General features: G+C 45.9%; 1 protein-coding gene across 2 annotated transcripts in view; it reads left to right on the forward strand.

The window, feature by feature from the left end:
- The window catches only part of PYGB (glycogen phosphorylase B), a 40,498-nt gene extending 19,112 nt beyond the window's left edge, over positions 1 to 21,386 (forward strand). The window contains exons 4-21 of one of the 2 annotated variants that reach the window (XR_013836567.1): positions 1,225 to 1,328; positions 1,853 to 1,984; positions 4,716 to 4,827; positions 6,068 to 6,150; positions 6,413 to 6,556; positions 6,760 to 6,852; positions 8,469 to 8,615; positions 9,793 to 9,956; positions 10,405 to 10,519; positions 10,963 to 11,064; positions 11,372 to 11,519; positions 13,442 to 13,500; positions 14,184 to 14,325; positions 15,094 to 15,301; positions 16,467 to 16,601; positions 17,494 to 17,560; positions 18,503 to 20,925; positions 20,976 to 21,386. Coding sequence is in view for 1 of the 2 variants with exons in the window: in XM_079968581.1 (XP_079824707.1) it covers positions 1,225 to 1,328; positions 1,853 to 1,984; positions 4,716 to 4,827; positions 6,068 to 6,150; positions 6,413 to 6,556; positions 6,760 to 6,852; positions 8,469 to 8,615; positions 9,793 to 9,956; positions 10,405 to 10,519; positions 10,963 to 11,064; positions 11,372 to 11,519; positions 13,442 to 13,500; positions 14,184 to 14,325; positions 15,094 to 15,301; positions 16,467 to 16,601; positions 17,494 to 17,560; positions 18,503 to 18,655 (2,108 nt within the window). In the remaining variant the exon portion in view is untranslated. Of the gene's footprint in view, positions 1 to 1,224; positions 1,329 to 1,852; positions 1,985 to 4,715; positions 4,828 to 6,067; positions 6,151 to 6,412; positions 6,557 to 6,759; positions 6,853 to 8,468; positions 8,616 to 9,792; positions 9,957 to 10,404; positions 10,520 to 10,962; positions 11,065 to 11,371; positions 11,520 to 13,441; positions 13,501 to 14,183; positions 14,326 to 15,093; positions 15,302 to 16,466; positions 16,602 to 17,493; positions 17,561 to 18,502 lie in introns of both variants that reach the window. The other variant, XM_079968581.1, reaches the window with a different exon arrangement.

A 21,386-nucleotide genomic window follows, 5' to 3' on the forward strand; every position in this document is an offset into this window, starting at 1 on the left:
TGGACTCACAGCTGTCCATGGAGGCACAGGTCAAATCTGTATCCAGGGCAGCTGTTTACCAGCTCCATCTGGTACGTAGGCTGAGACCCTATCTGCCTGCAGACTGTCTCGCCAGAGTGGTACATGCTCTGGTTATCTCCCGCTTGGACTACTGCAATGCGCTCTACGTGGGGCTACCTTTGAAGGTGACCCGGAAACTACAACTAATCCAGAATGCGGCAGCTAGACTGGTGACTGGGAGCGGCCGCCGAGACCATATAACACCGGTCTTGAAAGACCTACATTGGCTCCCAGTACGTTTCCGAGCACAATTCAAAGTGTTGGTGCTGACCTTTAAAGCCCTAAATGGCCTCGGTCCAGTATATCTGAAGGAGCGTCTCCTCCCCCATCGGTCTGCCCGGACACTGAGGTCCAGCTCCGAGGGCCTTCTGGCGGTTCCCTCACTGCGAGAGGCCAAGTTGCAGGGAACCAGGCAGAGGGCCTTCTCGGTGGTGGCGCCCGCCCTGTGGAATGCCCTCCCATCGGATGTCAAGGCGATGGACAACTACCTGACATTCAGAAAACATCTGAAGGCAGCCCTGTTCAGGGAAGTTTTTAATATGTGACATTTTAGTGTATTTTTCATCTCTGTTGGAAGCCGCCCAGAGTGGCTGGGGAAACCCAGCCAGATGGGCGGGGTACAAATAATAAATTATTATTATTATTATTATTATTATTATTATTATTTATCTACTTGCACCCAGAGGTGCTTTCGAACTGCTAGGTTGGCAGGCGCTGGGACCGAGCAGCGGGAGCGCACCCCGCCGCGGGGATTCGAACCGCCGACCTTTCGATCAGCAAGCCCTAGGCGCTGAGGCTTTAACCCACAGCGCCACCTGCGTCATAAATGTGTTTAAATAAAAGGAAAGTATACCTGCACCAACCGCCACCACTGCTTTGGCTTTGTACTGTGCTAGGTCTTGGTTTGTTTCTGTTTTTATTTTTATTAGGCATTCTGTGTTTTTTATGTTGCATTTTTATGTTGCGAACCACCCACAGATCTACGGGTAGAGGGTAGTGTACAAATTTTAATAATAATAATAATAATAATAATAATAATAATAATAATAACAATTAATAATAATGTCTCAAACATGAGTCCCAGTGAGTGGCATTGGTAGATTGGCTTTCCTGGACATTTGCTTCTGTCTACTAATGAAATAGTTTGGGCTCTTCATCTTTTAGCTTGCTTTCTGGACTCTATGGCGACGCTGGGGCTCGCAGCCTATGGTTACGGAATCCGCTACGAATTTGGCATTTTCAACCAGAAAATCGTCAATGGCTGGCAGGTGCGTTGGTGAGAGAATTCTCGTTCCTTTTGGGGTGCTGCCATTGCCTCCATCGTTCCTAGAGATCACCACGCTTGGGAGGGCGAAAGATGCTTTATCGCTTAGGGTGAGGCCTACCCAAGTGTTTTGAGAGGCAGAGAAAATAGGTGTCTGTGTCCCGGCCCTCCCTGAGGAGGGATCTTGTGGCACAAACATCAAGGACGTTTTGGAAGGGACGTTACAGGTGTGGGAGAGTACAAAATCAGCCAATAACCGCAAAGGAGTGGAAGAGGCTGTACCCATACAGAGATCAAAGGCAGTCGACTGGGTAGATCACAGATAAATATAGACAGCGGCTTTATACCTTTGGTTCTTTTAACTGAGATCCTTTGTCACTGAAGATACAGAGATTCGAACCTGGGACCTTTTGCATGCAAAGCCAGTGCTCTACCACTGAGCTATGATTCTACTGGGTGTAAAGTGCATTGCTGGTCAAATGACCTGCAATGAAAGCAAGTTTCACAACCCATTTCTCCTTCTTTCAGGTGGAAGAAGCCGACGATTGGCTGCGTTATGGCAACCCTTGGGAAAAAGCCCGCCCAGAGTACATGCTTCCTGTACACTTCTATGGCCGGGTGGACCACACTCCAGATGGTGTGAAATGGGTTGATACTCAGGTACAGCAGTAGAAACCTATCTGTGGGGATGTCACGAATCATATTATAATAATTTATGACTTGTGCTCTGCCCATCTGACTGGGTTGTCCCAGCCACTCTAGGCAGCTTGCAACAGAATAATACAGGACACAGGGTAACATCTGACATTAAAAGCGTCACGATACAGGGCTGCAGAAGGTCATATGATTGTTTGACATCTGATGGGAGAGTGTTCCGCCTGGGGGAGCCACTACCGAGAAAGCCCTGTTTCCTTGTAACTTCACTTCTTGCAATGAGGGAACCGCCAGAAGGCCCTTGGAAGTGGACCTCAGTGTCTGAACTATGAGGGAGATGGGTGTGCGTCCGTGATGAAGTGGAGGTGTCAAGTTTGGAGACGTTGACTGTAGTAGCAAATATTTATACAGCTTTCCTCACTGTAGTGTGTTGCAGGCACAATAATAAGGCTTTCCTCCCTATGAGAGGAAGCTTGAGGGGGTGATGAAATAAGTAAATACAGTGGTACCTTGGGTTAAGTACTTAATTCGTTCTGGAGGTCCATTCTTAACCTGAAACTGTTCTTAACCTGAAGCACCACTTTAGCTAATGGGGCCTCCTGCTGCTGCTGTGCCGCCGGAGCAAGATTTCTGTTCTTATCCTGAAGCAAAATTCTTAACCTGAAGCACTATTTCTGGGTTAGCGGAGTCTGTAACCTGAAGCATATGTAACCTGAAGCGTATGTAACCCAAGGTACCACTGTAAATTCGTAAATAAAAGTCATGCAGATTAGAAACAAAAGGGTTCAAATGGCAAGTTCTCAGGTACGATGGGCTCTTCTACAGGAAGCAGGGAAACGGAATAGGACGCACAAATAGTACATGCCTGCCTTGCTCAACCAGGGGCTGATGGGAATTGTAGTCCAAGACTTCTGGAGGGCACCAGGCCAGGGAAGGCAGCCCTGAAGCACATTAGCACTCGTCTGCAGTTGAAGTCTCACATTTTTGTTTTGAAAGAGCCGTAATTAGGCCTGGTGCCTGACTCACTGAACAACAGCATATGTGGTAGAGGAGAAGAGAAATACATTGCGTGGGGAGAAAGAAACAGGGGGCTTGATCCACCAAGAATTTCTTCTGTCGGTGCTCCACTGGCAATAAACGGGAATTGGTTCAAGAACAGCAAAACCTTCAAAACCAAGAGGCTTAGATAGCTTTCTTTCTTTGTCCCTCCCTCAGTATTTTCCCCCCACAGTTCTGATGCCCATACTCAGATTGGTTTATAACAGTTTAAAAATCACAGTGTTGTGAAAATGCATGCAAACTAAATTTATCTGTAATGTTCTGAAGCTAAGAAACCGAGTGCGAGTTACAATATAGACAGTTTTGGGAATGGAAATAAATAAATAGGATACAACACGAAACTATAATGCATTAAAAAAGAGACAAAGCACCCCATTCCTCCTTGTCCTGCCCTCCAACTGAGTGGCAGGCTAGGTGTCCTGTGGGACCTTAAAGGCATGAGCTTTTTAAAGCTTAGATCCGATGTATGAATTTCTGTTGCTGCCTTTACAGGCCATATTTGGGCCTGCCTTGCCAGCTTGCCCTTCCCATGTTTTGATCACTTCCACATACGCAGAGTCTCTGGTGTTCCACATTTGTTGCTTGGAAGCATATAATTGGTTTAAACAGCGGCATTCCTCTGGGAAGTTGGCTAGGCCAGCTATTATTCTTTGTTAGAGAGTGGCTCAATAATAATGCCAGCTTCTGGCTGTTTTGGAGGATATACAGTTGATGCTCGGGTTGCGAACGTGATCCGTGCGGGAGGCACGTTCGCAACCCGTAGCACTGTGTCTGCACACACGCAGGTTGCAATTCGGCATTTCTGCGCATGCATAAAGCACAATTTAGAGCTTCGTCTCATGCGCAAGCACTGAAACCTGGAAGTAACCTGTTCCAGTACTTCCACGTTCGGCGCAGTGCGCAACCCAAAAAAACACAGATATGACTGTATAGCCTTGGATTGTGAATTTTCTGTAGCTATTGCAGTAGTACAGGCATAGGCAGATTCGGCCCTCCAGGTGTTTTGGGACTACAACTCCCATCATCTCCAGCTAACAGGACCAGTGGTCAGGGATGATGGGAACTGTAGTCCAAAAACATCTGGAGGGCCGAGTTTGCCTATGCCTGCAGTAGTACATAGGTGATTGACCTACCTGCCAATCACCAATGTCATTGTGATGTCTGATGATTGACAGTTGCATTGCCCTACCCACCTGCCAATGCCTGATGCACAGCACTTTCCCAACAGCCCACAGGGTGCCGAGTGCGAGCGGCTTTGCTGCTCCTTCAACCCCAAGTGGATTGCCTTGAAACCTCTTCTGAACCAGAGGGGCACTCTCATTGGAAATGACTTGGTGCCATTGCAGGAAGGGGCTTTTCTCCCCACACACCAGCTGATTGACAAGGGGAAGACACTTTGCTCCAGCAAAGGAACAGTTGGCAGCTCGTTTCAAGCTCCCAGCTGTTGCTTGGTAACCATGCCAGTACCTGCCCCATCCCGGGCGTCACATATCACATCAGGTGGGTGCAGTTTAGGGACAACAGCCTCCTGAGCCAAATGAGGAGGCCTGGTGGGCTCAGCTTTTGCCCACAGACTACCCCCAGCTCCGCTCTAGGTTGTGCCAAACACGCTTTTTGCAAGAGACTTGATGTCTGCTGCTTTATCTCACCTTCACCGGATCCCTTCTCCTTAAACTAGGTTGTACTTGCCATGCCTTACGATACGCCTGTTCCGGGATACAGGAACAATACGGTGAACACCATGAGGCTGTGGTCAGCCAAGGCACCCAACGATTTCAATCTTGAAGAGTGTAAGTGCCATCTCGTTCTCTTTTTCTTTTTGGAAAGCGCACAGGTCACATGTTGCGATGAGGAGTCGTCCCCCCCCCCCCCTTTCATCGTGTTGTGGGGTTTTGTGTGGTCTGGTTCAAGAAGCTGGGTGACATTGCTTCTTCCTCGTGCTTACCTACAGCCAGGCATTTTCAGGAAAGTAAGGAGTGCAAGCCAAACAAACAAAGCTATCAGCCTGGATAGCTCAGTGGGCTAAAGCATGGTGCTGCTAAGACCAAGGTTGCAAGTTCGATCCTCTTAAGGGACAGCTGCTTATTCCCTCAGGGTCCCTTCCAATTCTACAATTCTATGATTCTTTGAAATGCCTCAAGTATTATTTAATTTGTAGCACAAACCTATAACATGTCTACCAATCAGGAACTCCCACTGAGTTTAAGTGGGGCTTACGCCTAGATAAGTGGGTACTGTGTAGGATTGCAGCCTTAGTGGGCGTTCTTTGGGCCAAACTGCACTATACATAAAACATGTCATCCCATTTAACTTGGGGGTTTGGTTCTTTTCTGGGAACACAGGAAGCTGCCTTAGACCAGGGCAGTTCATTGGTCTGTCTAGCTCAGTACTGTCTACACTGGCAGGCAGCAGGATTTTACAAAGGAGCCTTCCCCAGCCCTGCCTGGAGACACTGGGGGTTGAGTTTGGCATCTTCTACATGCAAATCGGATGCTAAACCACCAAGCCATGGCCCTTCCTCCGTTAAATTAGGGTTGGCATATATCCGGATTTTCCCAGACATATCCGGAATACAGTGTCCAGGTGGAAATTGGGGGAAATGTCCTGGAAAATCTGGGCATATGGCTGCAGTGCTGCTTTTTTTTTCTGTTTTCCCATTAAAATAGCTCAAAAATGGTATTTTGTTTAGGCTATTTTGCCCCCAAAACTTAACAACTTTGCCAAAATAAACTCAACAACTTTACTGTCTGGATTTTCAGTTTGAAATATGGCAACCCTAGTTAAATAGCAACTGTGGGGGGTGGGGGGATGCATCTGAATTGGGTTAACAGACAGCAGTATCTAACCCTTCCTTCCTGCACCATAGCACAGACAAAATCCCCACCCCCCCACCCCATTGCTATTTGCTGGGCAAATAGGGCTGCTGCTGATGCCATGGGACTTTTATCAAGAAAATATGCAATTATTCTAGAGTTTTGCATTTTATGTGGTGGGCTGCTCCGCTGAGATGTCTTCCTTCTCTCTACCTAGTTAATGTCGGTGATTATATCCAGGCTGTGCTGGATAGAAACCTGGCAGAAAACATCTCCAGAGTGTTGTACCCAAATGATAACGTAAGTGGCTCTTCTGTGTTGCATTAAAATCTCTCCTGGTTAACTGCAAGCTGATTAGAATTTGTTTTTATGTCCCTTGCGTTGACCGTGTTTTGCCTTAGTTTGGCATGTGAAACAGAGCACAAAACAACAATGGCAACCACCACTTCACCAACTATTCTTACCATTTTTGCGTTGGATATCATTATTATTATTATTACTATAGCAGGCTTGTCAGCAGTGGCTGCAGGAGTGACCATTCTTCTCTCTCTGCCTTACAAAGTTCTTTGAAGGGAAAGAGCTGCGTTTGAAGCAAGAGTACTTTGTGGTCGCCGCCACTCTCCAGGATATCATACGGCGATTCAAGTCCTCCAAATTCGGGTGCCGCGACCCTGTGAGAACCTGCTTCGAGACCTTCCCTGACAAGGTGAATATTTAAAAACGAGGGCCGAGACATAATTGCAGCTTTCGTTTCAAAGGACACCTCGGATTTTTGCCTTGGGGATGGGTGGAGGAGCCCTCGGCATTTCACAGAAATGTTTGAGAAGCTAGAGAGTCCCCAAGCTAGCTCTGGTTGACTCCCCCCACTCCCAGTGGAAACAGAGTCATCTTTAGATGTCCATTTTACAGGTTGCCATCCAGCTGAATGACACCCACCCTGCCCTCTCTATTCCTGAGCTCATGAGGATCTTTGTTGATGTGGAAAAAATGGACTGGGATAAGGTAAGAAGAAAATGGACACAGCCATATTGCATGTGACAGCAAGGTTCTCTCCATGCAAACTGTCCCAAGAGAACTGTGGGATTGCCTGCTGATGAAAAGTGACCATGTGGTGATTGATAATACCGTCATTTATCTGTTTTAGGCCCCTAAGTAGTAGCCGTTGCCAGGACATTGCCCCAATATATCGCCATGTTTTGCTGGTGATATATCGCCATGTTGAGAACCAGATATCGCCCAACCCTCACACACGTCGTGATCTGCAATATATTGCCAGGTCAAATGTTATGAAACAGTTATCATGATATGAACTTCCCAAACCGGTTTTGGATGATATATCGATATATCACCCAGCCCTACTGTTGACCAACCACATCCTCCCTCCGCAGCAACAGAAACAGGCACCAAATTTTTAAAAGCATACTCTCTTTGGATTCAAAAGAAAAAATAGGCTGTGTGTGCACCACTGTTTACTCTGGCTCCCATACATTCCCACCCACTGGTATTTGAAGCGGAGTACCTATGTGTGTTGCCTGTAGTTTCTTGAGAAATACTGCTGTTTAATTACTTTTCCTTCCAACCAGGTTCCATCCAATTCAAAAACGGGAGCTGCGGCTAAGCTGAGATGTGTCTATTTGAGACAGCCATTGCACATGCTCAGATAGCGGCTTCGTTGAATTCAGCATGGGTGGCCCCGCCCACCTGCCCAACTGGCCTGCGGGGCTACTTAGGATCTTGCTGAACAGCCAATCCCTGTCCCCTCTCCCCCTACTGCCACAAGTCAGTCCCTATCCAGGTACATTTAGTGCTTCCATAATGTGATTGCAACTGACAAGCCACAGATCGGGTTTAGCCAGACCTGCTTAGTGAGCCTAAGAGAGTGCAGCAGCTTGGTTGCTACCACGATCAGATTCTTTTTTTTAGAATTTAAATAAATTTTATTAGTATTTTCCACACAACAACAACAACATGAAAAATATTGAAAAATAACACACAACACACAAAAACTATTCAAAAACTAAAAAAGCAACAACTAAAAAAAAAGTCCATATCTTACAAGTTAATAATATAAACATTAAAAAAAACCCAAAACATTGACTTCCACCAATCCCACAGCACCTCCTTTATCTCTCATTGTGTCTTCCTGTTTTCCTTATCATCTCTATCCTAACATCTAGATATAAATCCCTCTTTCTTATCCTTTAACTTCACAAGATTATTCCAGACTCAGCCAGATTTCTGTCCTCAAACTTTGACTTTTGAGGTATTCATTTAGGCACTCCCATTCTTTTTTTACTTCACTTTTTGGTTTCTTTCTTATTATGTCTGTCAATTTGGCTAATTCTAAGTATTCTGAAAGCTTACATAACCACTCTCCCCTCGTGGGTAACTGATTCCCTTTCCAATACTTAGCCACCAGGATTCTTGCTGCAGACATTGCGTATAAGAAAATTTTAGTTTTGTCTTTTGGAATATCATCATTTAAAATTCCTAAAAGGAATGCCTCTGGCCTTTTACTATATGATATTCTTAGTATTTTCTTTATTTCTTCGTGGATCAGATTCAGTCTGCAGTGCCCTTGTGTTATCTCATCCGCTGTTTTTAATTTTTTGCTCCAGGCCTGGGAAATCACGAAGCGAACGTGCGCGTACACCAACCACACGGTGCTGCCTGAAGCCCTGGAGCGCTGGCCTGTCTCTATGTTCGAGAAACTCCTGCCAAGACACTTGGAGATCATTTATGCTATCAATCAGAAACATCTCGACGTAAGGAGACGGGATAAATGAGGTGGTGGGGAAAGGGGGGTTGGGTTGACTGAGAGGCCTGGAAGCTCAGTCTGCCCCTAAGTGATCAGTTGCCCATTGCCAAAGTCAGAAGAAGCTTTATAGAACTTTGTGGATTCCTATTGGCACTTGGTGTCACCTGAGCCCTGCTGAATTAGTAGCTGCAACACTGGCCGCCTTCAGTGGTGGCACTATGGCCCAGAAGGGAGGTGATGGCTAATTCTTGTACAAAGTGTTGCCAGCTGCCCAGGAGGTGGTATTGCAGCAGCAGTTCAGCGGGGATCAGGTGACAGAAAGGCAAACTGCTATGGTAATGCAGAGCAAGGATGTTAGAGATTAAAGGGCTCTTTTGCCCTGGCACAACAAAATCAGGTATTTTGCTGTTTGCAAAGTAACGTGGAAATGCCTGCAAAAGTGTAGAGTGAGCAAATAGCTAAACAGATGTAGTATAAACACACCACAATAAAAACAGAGTAAGTGTCCATTGCTGTAGAACCAACCTGCAGACAAATCAGAACAGATGCTCAGTAAAGATTAGACATAGTCTAACCTCCATCTAAGGGTCACGGGTGGCGGTGTGGGTTAAACCACAGAGCCTAGGACTTGCTGATCAGAAGGTCGGTGGTTCAAATCCCCGCGACGGGGTGAGCTCCCGTTGCTCGGTCCCTGCTCCTGCCCACCTAGCAGTTTGAAAGCACGTCAAAGTGCAAGTAGATAAATAGGTACTGCTCCAGCGGGAAGGTAAACGGCGTTTCTGTGCACTGCTCTGGTTCCTCAGAAGTGGCTTAGTCATGCTGGCCACATGACCCGGAAGCTGTACGCCGGCTCCCTCAGCCAATAAAGCGAGATGAGCGCTGCAACCCCAGAGTCGGCCATGGCTGGACCTAATAATGGTCAGGGGTCCCTTTACCTTTTTAACCTCCATGTAAGTGTTGTGTAAACAAATCAGGATGAGTACTCAATAAGTAGGTCATCTGGAGAGGCCCAGAGACCGCCAACATACAAGCTGTGGCGGTTTCTAGGGGAGAGGAAGTAAAATGGGCTCATGACCTCAATCGTCCAGGGAATTTCTTCACATTTTTTCTGCTGTAAAGGGTTCCATTGTGGAATCTCTTTTAGATCTTGTTGTTAATATCCCCCTCTCCTTGTGTCCTTGCAGCATGTGGCGGCCCTCTTCCCAGGAGACATTGACCGCCTCCGAAGGATGTCCGTGATAGAGGAAGGAGACTGCAAGAGGGTCAATATGGCCAACCTGTGTATCATTGGCTCCCATGCAGTCAATGGAGTGGCCAGGATTCACTCGGAGATTGTAAAGAGCTCTATGTGAGTCCTGCTTCCTTCACTTTTTTGCAACAGGCTGTCAGCTCAGGGGAAGACAGGCCAGGCTGCCAGAGTCTCCCCAGAGATCTGTGAGCAAAGGTAGTTTATTTTCTGCACATGCATCACTGAAAATCCTTCACCAAACTGTTTGATTTTCCATTTTCCTTTTTATGCACCTCTTTCTCTCCATTTGGCCCAGACCCCAGAAATAGCTTATTGTTCTTATTCTTATTCTTATTTTTTATTGAATCTATATACCACCCTATACCCCCAGGTCTCAGGGCGGTTCACAGAATAAAATAAAAATATAAAACTAGAAAATTTATAAATCGTTTTTTTAAGCGGTCACATTGCATGGCTGAATGTTTCTGCTCACTGTTATCAACTGGCCCTAAATAGCACATGACTCTTTCTCCTCCTCCTCCTCCTCCTCCTCCTCCTCCTTCTTTAGATTCAAAGATTTCTACGAAATGGAGCCGGAGAAGTTTCAGAACAAGACGAATGGCATCACTCCAAGGCGGTGGCTCCTGCTTTGTAACCCGGGACTCTCTGATGTCATTGTGGAGGTGAACTGACTTCAGCCAATAGGAGCAATTACCCTGTTGTTGGGTCGTCCTCCTCCTCTTCAATGGATCTGTCTTCATTCCATTTTTTCCTTGGATCAGGACCATTGAACCTCAGACCTAGGGCCTGAATCTGGCTTCCCAGGCTTTGGTTTCTGATGCTTTGGACTCTGCAGACCACACCCCACATTTTTGCTTCTGGCCCCACCCACTTTGACATGTGGCCTCTGCAAGGTTACCCAGAAGGAAACGTGGCCCTTTCATCAAAAAGCATCCCCCACCCTTGGTGTTTCTTGGGTTTGGGGTGTGCAAGAATTCAGTCGCCATGTCCCTAACTTCATAGTCTTTTGTCCTTGGCAGTTCATAGTTTTTGTAGTGCAGGGAGCGCAGAACCAAACATAAGCAGATCTGTCGATTGATGGTTTTCTTTCTTCTTTTCACTACAGAGAATTGGGGAAGATTTTCTAACGGATCTAAGCCAGCTCAAGAAGCTGCTAAGCTTTGTCAATGACGAGGCCTTCATCAGGGATGTCGCCAAAGTTAAACAGGTGAGGATGGCAGCATGTTAGCAAGAAACATTGTGATATGCTGGGCTGCGGTCGAGGCAAACCGTATATGTTAATTGCTGGTTCTAAACATGTTCCAATGTATTCTAATTACTTTTTTAAAACTAATTTGTTCTTGCAGTGTTGTGTTTTCTAATTTTGCTTTAAAATATTGTAAGCTGCCTTACAGCTTGGGTGGAAGGTGGGATATAGATAAGTTATAGAATCCCAGCCTAGACCAAACTGTGCAGCTAGAGTCAGGCTTAAATGTCCCGGCCAGTAACTTCAACCCCAAATTTCCTTTTGCCAGGAGAACAAGCAGAAGTTCTCAGCCTACTTGGAAAAACAGTACAAGGTGAAAATCAACCCTGCCTCTATTTTTGATGTGCACGTCAAAAGAATTCATGAATACAAGAGGCAGCTTCTTAATTGCCTGCATATCATCACACTCTACAACCGTGAGTAGCTCAGCCCAACAAAGCAGCAACTTCGGGGCTACGGAATGCTTTTGGACAAAAATAATCATAATAATACAGCACCAGTGTGGGAGCCAGTGTGGTGTAGTGGTTAAGAGCGGTAGTCTCGTAATCTGGGGAACCGGGTTCGCTTCCCTGCTCCTCCACATGCAGCTGCTGGGTGACCTTGGGCCAGTCACGCTTCTCTGAAGTCTCTCAGCCCCACTCACCTCACAGAGTGTTTGTTGTGGGGGAGGAACAGAAAGGAGAATGTTAGCCGCTTTGAGACTCCTTAAAGGGAGTGAAAGGTGGGATATCAAATCCAAACTCTTCTTCTTCTTCACTAAATGTACGCAGGAGATTGGAAAACTAGCTTGTTGGGGAGATAGTCTTCTTTCTCTGTCTAATGTGCGAAGTTTTCTTACATGCAAGGATGCTTTTGCAAACATTCAGAAATGCAGTCACCCCACTTGCAGATTGAATAATAATAATAATAATAATAATAATAATAATAATAATAATTTGTTATTTATACCCTGCCCATTTGACTGGGTCTCCCCAGCCACTCTGGGCAGCTTCCAACCAAATATCAAAAACAATACAGCATCAGACATTAAAAACTTCCCTAAACAGGGCTGCCTTCAGGTGTCTTTTAAAAGTAAAATAGTTGTTTATTGCCTTGGCATCTGCAAGGAGGGTGTTCCACAGGGCAGGTGCCACTACCGAGAAGGCCCTCTGCCTGGTTCCTTGTAACCTCACTTCTCGCAGTGAGGGAATGGCCAGAAGGCCCTCGGTGCTGGACCTCAGTGTCCGGGCAGAACGATGTGGGTGGAGACACTCCTTCGGGTATATTGGGCCGAGACTCTTTAGGGCTTTAAAGGTCATCACCAACACTTTGAATTGTGCTCAGAAACGTACTGGGAGCCAATGTATGTCTCAGCGGCCACTCCCAGTCACTAGTCTAGCTGCTGCATTCTGGATAATGCCTTTGAATACTACTTGCTGGGAGTCGTGAGCAGGGAGATGGCTGCTGCACTCAGTCTCTGCTTGCGGGCTTCCCAGAGGCATCTGGCTGTTCGATGTCAGAACAGGATGCCTACCCTGATCCATCAGGTCTCTTATGTTCTTAATTTTGCCATGTGTGTAGGCTTAAGAGCCGTTCCATTTTACTCTACAAGTATCGTCTGTGTGCCTCTGCACCAGCAATATTGCATTGTCTTTGGCTCAAGATCCCAGGGCAATGGGCTTTGCCACACTGTGAGATTTCAGCCTTCGTAGATGCATGTTTAGGAACTTGATCAGAACCTCATGTAATTAATAGAAAGGGCTGGCAAACATCAGCTGACAGGCCAGAGTGAGAATGTGGATTTCTTGCAGGAAGTCATCTGTGTAGTTTGCAGATCATGTGCCGGAATGTGATAGGAGCCAGACCACAGCTGATGAGAGCGAGGCGTTTATTTTGCAATGTTCTTATTGAGGCATCGTCCATCTTGCACATCTCAAAATAATATTCTGCATAGCAACAGCCTTCGATGGCTGAGTTCCACCATTGCTTTTTTCTTTTTTCCTGCATTGCTTTTTATGAATGTATTTGCTAATCTGAGTGAGAGAAAAGACGAAAGAGAAAGGAGGGAAAAGGCCACAAATCTCTTAATTAATATAATAGTTTTAACAAAAACAATTAAGATGAAATAATTATATAAGTTGAAATAGGTTGGGCGGAGGGGAAACGCAACCTGTAATTTTCTCATTCCAATAATTGATAAAGAGAGACCATCTCTCAATGGGGTTATTGTTTTGGTTTACTTGTGTTTTGTCTTGTATTTTATTCTGTGAACTGCCCTGAGATCTTTTGATGAAGGGCGGTATATAGATTTAATAAATAAATAAATGACACAAATTAATCATCATATTGCTTTTTCCAGGCATCAGAAGAGACCCAAAAAAGTCCTGCGTGCCAAGAACAGTTATGATTGGAGGAAAGGTAAGGGACTTGATAGGGATGCAGGTGGAGCTGTGGGTTAAACCACAGAGCCTAGGACTTGCCGATCAGAAGGTCGGCAGTTTGAATCCCCGTGACGGGGTGAGCTCCTGTTGATCGGTCCCTGCTCCTGCCAACCTAGCAGTTCGAAAGCACGTCAAAGTGCAAGTAGATAAATAGGTACCACTCCGGCGGGAAGGTAAACGGCGTTTCCATGCGCTGCTCTAGTTCGCCAGAAGCGGCTTAGTCACGCTGGCCACATGACCCGGAAGCTGGACGCTGGCTCCCTCAGCCAATAAAGCGAGATGAGCGCCACAACCCCAGAGTCGTCTGCGACTGGACCAAACGGTCAGGGGTCTCTTTACCTTTACCTTTAAGGGACTTGATGCTCAAGCAAGCTTTCTCCTCAGTAGCTGGGACAATGTTTCCTAAATTGCAGACAAGCACATGTGCACATTCCCTCCCTAGGTTAGCACTGGGAGAGTGTTCCATCTTGCTCCTGCAGGCTTTATTTTTCGAGCATGTAAACATGAGAACTCCCCTGTTTTCCTGACTTCCAGACAGAGGCTCTGTTATCAGTGAATCTGGACAGCACCCCTCCTGAAGCCGTTTGCCTGATTACACATCCTGGCTCTTTCCCACCAAGTCCCTTTTGATCCACACGTATCTTCCCTCTCTGCCTCCAGGCTGCCCCCGGCTACCACATGGCAAAAATGATCATCAGACTGATCACGGCCATTGGAGACGTCGTCAATAATGACCCTTACATAGGCGACAGGCTGAAAGTCATCTTCTTGGAGAACTACAGAGTGTCCCTTGCTGAGAAAGGTAAGAGGACGGGGATGTTCTTGGGCGTTGGCACAACGCCTCTGGAGACTTTTCCCCCCCAATTTTTTTTTTTAATTGATTTTCCACATTTATCACAAAATGACATAACAAAACACACAACAAAGAAAAACACACTACAATACAATAAAATTTAACCCAGAGAAAAATTATTTCTTCAAATACAGTGGTGCCTCGCAAGACGAAAAGAATCCGTTCCGCGAGTCTCTTCGTCTAGCGGTTTTTTCGTCTTGCGAAGCAAGCCCATTGACGGCTTAGCGGATTAGCGCTATTAGCGGTTTAGCGGCTTTTAGCGGCTTATTGGATAAGGGGATAAGCGGCTTAGCAGCTTAGAAAAAGGGGGGGGGGAGGGAAAAAAACCCCGCAGGAACTCGCAAGACATTTTCGTCTTGCAAAGCAAGCCCATAGGAAATTCGTTTTGCGAAGCGCCTCCAAAACGGAAAACTCTTTCATCTAGCGAGTTTTCTGTCTTGCGAGGCATTCGTCTTGCGGGGCTCCACTGTACCTAATTCTCTTAACATGATAACTGACTTCTTTGAATCCCCTCTAACTGAATTTCATTATATCACCTTTATAACAGTTCTCCAAATTCATATTTCTAATAAAAGGCCTCTGGAGACTTTGGGCTTGGACTTTGGAGATGCTTGTGGTTGCTACAATCTAGGCAAGGGTGTGTGTGTGTGTGTGTGTGTGTTTTAAGTAGGGGAGAAGCATTTTTTACCAGAATATCTTTTTTTCACTCCACCCCAGTGATCCCTGCTTCAGATCTGTCTGAGCAGATCTCCACCGCGGGGACTGAGGCTTCAGGGACAGGGAACATGAAATTCATGCTGAACGGAGCCCTCACCATCGGGACCATGGATGGCGCCAATGTAGAAATGGCTGAGGAGGCCGGAGAGGAGAATCTCTTCATTTTTGGCATGCGGGTGGAAGACGTGGAGGCGATGGATAAGAAAGGGTTTGTATGAACAGCCGCGTTAGCCTTGCGTCCTAGAAACAGGTTGTGTAGCAGGGATGGCTTTTCCTTGATGTCCCTTGGTCTTAACCTTCCTTCAGCTGCATGAAAACTGCTCAGATTAAATGGAGCAAAGGAGACCTGTTTTGTGAGGTTGATGGGGGGGGGGACCTCAAACCCAGGGAAGGGATGGGGCCCTCCACACTTCTCTGTCTCACGCTCAGGACTCTCCACTGGCCACACCTCCCTAGCCACGCCCTCTTTCTCCAAGCCACACCCCCTTGGTGGTCATCCTTTACACACACCCTGTGTGTGGTTTCACCTGGCTGGAATTCTGGTTGTTGTGCTCCTTGATTGACTAAAGAGGAGCCTGTGAGTGTGTAGGAACCAGCCTGCTAGGCAAAGACAATATTTACATTTGCCTCCAGCCCTGTCTGCTAGTGGCAAGTGGTCTCTACCAGGTTATACAGACCTTGTTGGGAAGGGCTGGGGGAAATCTTGGTTACCCCTTTTCTAAATCATTGCCACAAGATGTTTGCTCTGGGGATAGAAAGAGCTCACGCCATTCCAAAAAGAAATAGATTTTAAAAGTGGGGTGTGGGGGAAGTTCTTCAAATACTACAGCAACTTACAAAAACACATAAGTGTAATGAGCACAGTACATAAGTCTATCGATCTGCTTTGGACTAATTAGCTCTACATAACTTGTACTAGATCTAATAATGGCAGACCGCTTGCTAATAATTAGCCGAGCCTATGCCCTTTAATTTGACTTGGTGTCATCGTGGACAATCGCTTCGAAATCAAGTCCAGTTCGTCAGTCATTTGGACTTGGGCCAGCCCTGTCATTAGGCCGAGTGAGGCAGCCTCCTCAGTCGGCAAATGCTTAGTGGTGGCAGGATGTTGGAGGAGAGCTGCGTGTGCCATGTGGCTTGCCTTCTGCCCCTCAAACTACCCTTACGCTGCCCTCAGGTGTGGTGGAAGACCCCGTCCCATCAACAGTGTTGACGCAAGGTCCAGCTGCCAGAATGTCATTTGCCTCAGATGGTAAAATGTCTTGGGCCAGCCTTCTACAGGGCTGTTGACTCCTTTGAGTGGAGCATATAAAGCAACGTGTTCTGCAAGTGATGATAAGAAGGCCGAACATGTCATTTGTTTCCTCATTTAGGTACAACGCTAAGGAATACTATGAGAGGATTCCAGAGCTCAAACAAGCTGTTGACCAAATTGGCAGCGGCTTCTTCTCACCAGATGAACCCGGGTGCTTCCGAGATGTCGTCGACATGCTGATGTATCATGACAGGTGAGAGGCAGCAATCGTGCGCCTTCCCTGCATGCTCTAAACCAGGGTTAAGCAGTGGTATGCATTTCATGGATAATGATAATAATAAATTTGTATTTATACCCCGCCCTTCCCGGTTCAGGAAACTGGGCTCAGGGCAGCTAACAACAAATTTAAAACACTTAATTGATGCTACAAAAAACAGCATAAAATACGGTATAAAGCGTAAATAACAATAAAATCAAAAATTAATTTAGGGGGGAAATCCATCCAATAAACATTAGATGATCACCAGGGCTAGCTGGCTAAAATAGTCCCACTTGGGCCAGCGAGGAGACCAGGGGAGAACCAGCTGTGGGATCCCAGAGCAGACAATCTTCACAAAACGGGGAGGGGGAGAGAAGGAAGGGGAACAAAAGATCAGACTAAGTTCAAATTGAAAGCAGACGGAATAGCTCTGTCTTACGGGCCCTGCGGAAGGAAGTTAAATCCTGGAGGGCCCTGGTCTCATGGGACAGAGCATTCCACCACAGCCATCACTGAGAAGGCCCTGGCCCTGGTGGAGGATGATCTAACTTCCTTAGGGCCCGGGACCTCTAAACTATGATTATTCATGGCCCTTAAGGTCCTCTTCAGGGCATACCAGATGACATGCCATCCCTGGCTTCACTTTTCTGACAGTCCATGGTGTGGCTTTTCTATACCTTTGCAGCCACCCAACTGGCTCTGTATCTCCATATTACGTTACCATTATCGAGAGGGAAAGCTATATATAATGGCTGACACTCATTTTATGTCAAAGGCATATACACTGTTGTTTATGCCCTGGCCTTTGCAGCGGTGAGTATCAGAAAAAGGTGGAGAGAACACGCCTGTGAGATTGCAGTTACTCTCAGACGCTTCTTTCTTTCAGGTTTAAGGTGTTTGCCGATTATGAAGCCTACATCAAAGCTCAAGGGCAAGTGGACAAGCTCTACATGGTAAGATGTTCAACAAGTTTTGAAGATTTTAAAAAATGGGCTTATTTATGAAATAGATAGAAGACTATGGCTCTGGTATCCTAGGGTGAACCAAGTGGTGGGAGAGGCCCCTCTGCACAATGGGTTTGTAGACTGAAAAGGGCATTTCAGCAGTTTGGGTAGCCAAAATGTAAATTTCAGCCAGCAAAAGGCTGTCTTCATTCATTCATTCTGTATCCTACCTTTCTTTACAAAGATGCCCGAGGCAGCTAACCATGTAAAAAGAAAAAATATATTAGAAAACCATGTAAATGCAGACAGAAGGGCAGATGATATACAGGTCAAGTAAGCAAGAGATCAATGATTTCTTCGAACAGTGGTGAAACATCAATGGGAAAAGTGCCAGATTGTGGGCAGGGAGTTCCATGGCCAGGGTGCTAACACAGAGAAGGCCCTGATAGATTAAAGTAGGTTGGAGAGAGGGTGGACAACAGGCCGGAGGAGGAAACAAGCCTTCGCTGCCATATATTCTGCTGCTGTAAGAGTGTTAGGGACATACGACTATTCTATGGGGTTGTAGATTCCCAATTAAAGGTTAGCTATTATATACCGTGGGTGACCAGTTTAGGCACATCCATTTGACACACAACTGCCAACGTGCGCATTGTTTTGGCCCTGGGAGGGGATGGAACGTACATAAGTGCGACTGTTGACACGTGCAATGACCTAGAACACAACACCCACAAAAACAGAGTTGTCAGCTGGCAACTCTTAATTTGCGCACATTTGATGCACGTACGACTGCACACGCAGTGCTTAGCACAGAAAGAGGATGGGGCGGACGTCTGCGACCGTAATCCCTGCGTAAATGGGGGTGGGGGCTGTCTGTAATTATAACCTGCATTGTGTCTTTTGGTGTTCCTCTGCTGAAGCTACCAAACTTCCCACTCATTTCCTTTCTAGAATCCCAGAGAGTGGACTAAAAAGGTAATCAAGAACATTGCGTGCTCTGGCAAGTTTTCCAGTGACAGGACAATTACCGAGTACGCCAGAGAAATCTGGGGGGTGGAGCCCTCTGCCGTGAAGATTCCTCCGCCCAACATCCCGAGGGAGTAAGTCCGCTGCAAGAGGTGCATGCAAACGCCCTGCTGCTCTGGCACTTCCTGCTTCCCAATGAATATTCCACAGATGAATTCAAAACGTGCATTTTACCACCCGCTGGGCTTCTCATATATTTATAAAAGGCATGGTGGTTACTTGAAAACCGAGGCAAACTGGTGCTCTGCAGGGTTACAGCCAATAAGCGTTGACCTTGTTGGCAGTGATAAGATTCTGAGCCTAAAGCAGGGCGCTTGAGTGAGGAAGGTGAGATGAGGCCATTCTCTCTTTTAAAACCCCTATTTAACCAATGCAACCTGCATGCATGTTCTGTATTATTGAGACGGTACCCGACTTCCCAGGCCCTTTTGCTCCCATGCCAGGCCACCCTGTTTAGTCAGGAGATGCTTATGTCTGTTTGGGGTGGGGGAGGAACTGCAAAGACAAGAGTTGGGTGCTGTCAAATGACTTACTTTGAACAAACATGTGCTGCCCTCTGTCGGGAGGTTAGGCCAGAACTCTTCAATGACCCCCAAAATAGATGCACTTTTCAGATATCATGTTCTGAAGAAATTCCCATCCTTCCTGTTATTAGACGCCCAAACGGTTGTTATTAACCTGCTCCAGTTTTAAACTGCCAATTTGCATGTGCTGAACTCAAGTGTTTTTTTAATCAAGAAGTTCGCGCTCTCTCTCTATATATATATCTATATGGTAACTTCTGGCAACAGGACACCCAAAGAACACCTGGGGGTTTAACAAGGATGCTGAAGAATATTTACACAGTGCTGAAAGGACTATTGCTGTCATCTAGAGTGCAGACCATAACAAGTGAGCATGAAGCTACTAGAGAAAACCTGTAGTCCCCTAGATACTTGGCATTCTTCAAAAAAATCCTCACCAAAAAAGCCAAGATGCTGTTTTGAGCCTTCAGGTACACCACCATCCGTGGTTTGTAGGCTCCTTTTGGCTTAGTGGGTCATCAGTAGTGCAGCTTTGATGCAGAAGCTGCATTTTCTACAGGAGGGGTGGGGAACCTGTGACCCTCCAGATGTTGGACTGTCAACTCCCATCATCCCCAACCATTGGCCAGGCTGGCTGGGGGCTGATAGGAGATGGAGTCCAGCAACATCTAGAGGCCACCATATAGTCCATCCCTGTATTACACTCCAGTGTAGAAGACCACACCTGGCAATACATGCAGCTAGCTTGTTGGAGTCACAGCTCCACTTCCAGCCCAGTGGCTGGAATTCATCAGTTACTGTTTCTGGGTCTCACATTCCTACCTTATTAAAAAGAAAACGGCACCTATCGTTTGATTCCTTTTGAGTTTTAATTTCAGACCGTACCATTAGTTTTCCTGGCACCTGAGCCAGCCCTTTGCAGCCTGGGCTGCTAAATAAGTGGCTGCTCATTTCTAAGGGCTGGGGAAATGGGCTGGAAAAGTGGCTGGATCCCAGCTGGGCATGGACTGCCAACTCAACATGCACTTTAATGCAGAATACCAGGACCGGAAATGAATGTATGTTATTATACTGTATAAAATTCCAGAACCAGAGGGTTCATTAAAAGTGCTAGTTCCTCTCTCTCCCCCCCCCCCCCGAAATCACCGGTAAATAATTGTATCTAGTTAGTATTAATTTGAAGAAATGCTGAAACACATGTCATATGAAATGACCACCCACATATATTTTCCACTTCTTATAGGGGTCTTACTGGCCCTACCAAAAAACTTGATTGGTGTTATTAAAGTTGACCATCTCTTTTGACGTGGTGATGCTTAAGCCATTGCAACGAGAATGTTCTGGGTATTGAATACCCCATGAAAATAAATAAATCAAAATGACACTAAATATGTTTTCAAAGCAAATTAAGTCATGTTACAAAAATTGATTGCTGAAAAAATCCATAAAACTTAACTTTGTGAAACGAATATCTGAAAAGTAGTCATTTTCATTTCATGACAATCCACTCTATTTTCATCTTTAAAAAGTTTGTGTAGTTTTGCCGCAGCTTGTGCAAAGGATCTATATTTCTGTATTTCTGCTGTAAAATACAACACTTTCTGTTGTGTGGACCACCAATTTGATTCAGTAAGCACCTGTGATAGACATTTAAATCTTGCATGTTTATGCAGCATCCAAGTGTATTGTTAGATAAATCCTTCACTACTGCATCTCTGCAGTTAGATGCTCCCAAAACACAGTTATGGTTGTTTTAGAAAAATGCATAAATGTTTCCTTCTGAATCTAGCAGTAGGCATCAATTAATAACCTAAAAGGGAAAGGGTAGGGGTTGGAATATGATGTTTTGACCAATGAATAATTCCCCCTTTCAGCACTGCTTGGCAGGTGCTGGTAGTGCAGCCCAGGAAGTTTGCATTTGCTTACCAGATGGTGCCTTTCAGATGTTGTGGACTACAACTCCCATCATCCCTAGCCATTAGCCATGCTGGCTGGGGATGATGGGAGTTGACGGAAGGGTGCTTTTTGTTTTGTTCCTACTTATATCCTTTGAACCTTTGACCTACCTATGCCCTTGGTAACTATGGGCTATGGGTGTGGTACCAGAAATACTCACTATATTTAACAAAGATGTTAATGTTTATTGAGTACACAAACCTATGTGGTTACTTTAATATGCTATTGCCTCTTTTAATTGGCACACACTGTCTAACTTGTTGCTGTCACTTAAATACAAACTGCTTATTTTGCACTACTATTAGTAAACCAAGAAAATGTTGAGGAAG

Source organism: Podarcis cretensis (assembly GCF_951804945.1).
Source record: "Podarcis cretensis genome assembly, chromosome: 3".
NCBI lineage: Eukaryota > Metazoa > Chordata > Lepidosauria > Squamata > Lacertidae > Podarcis > Podarcis cretensis.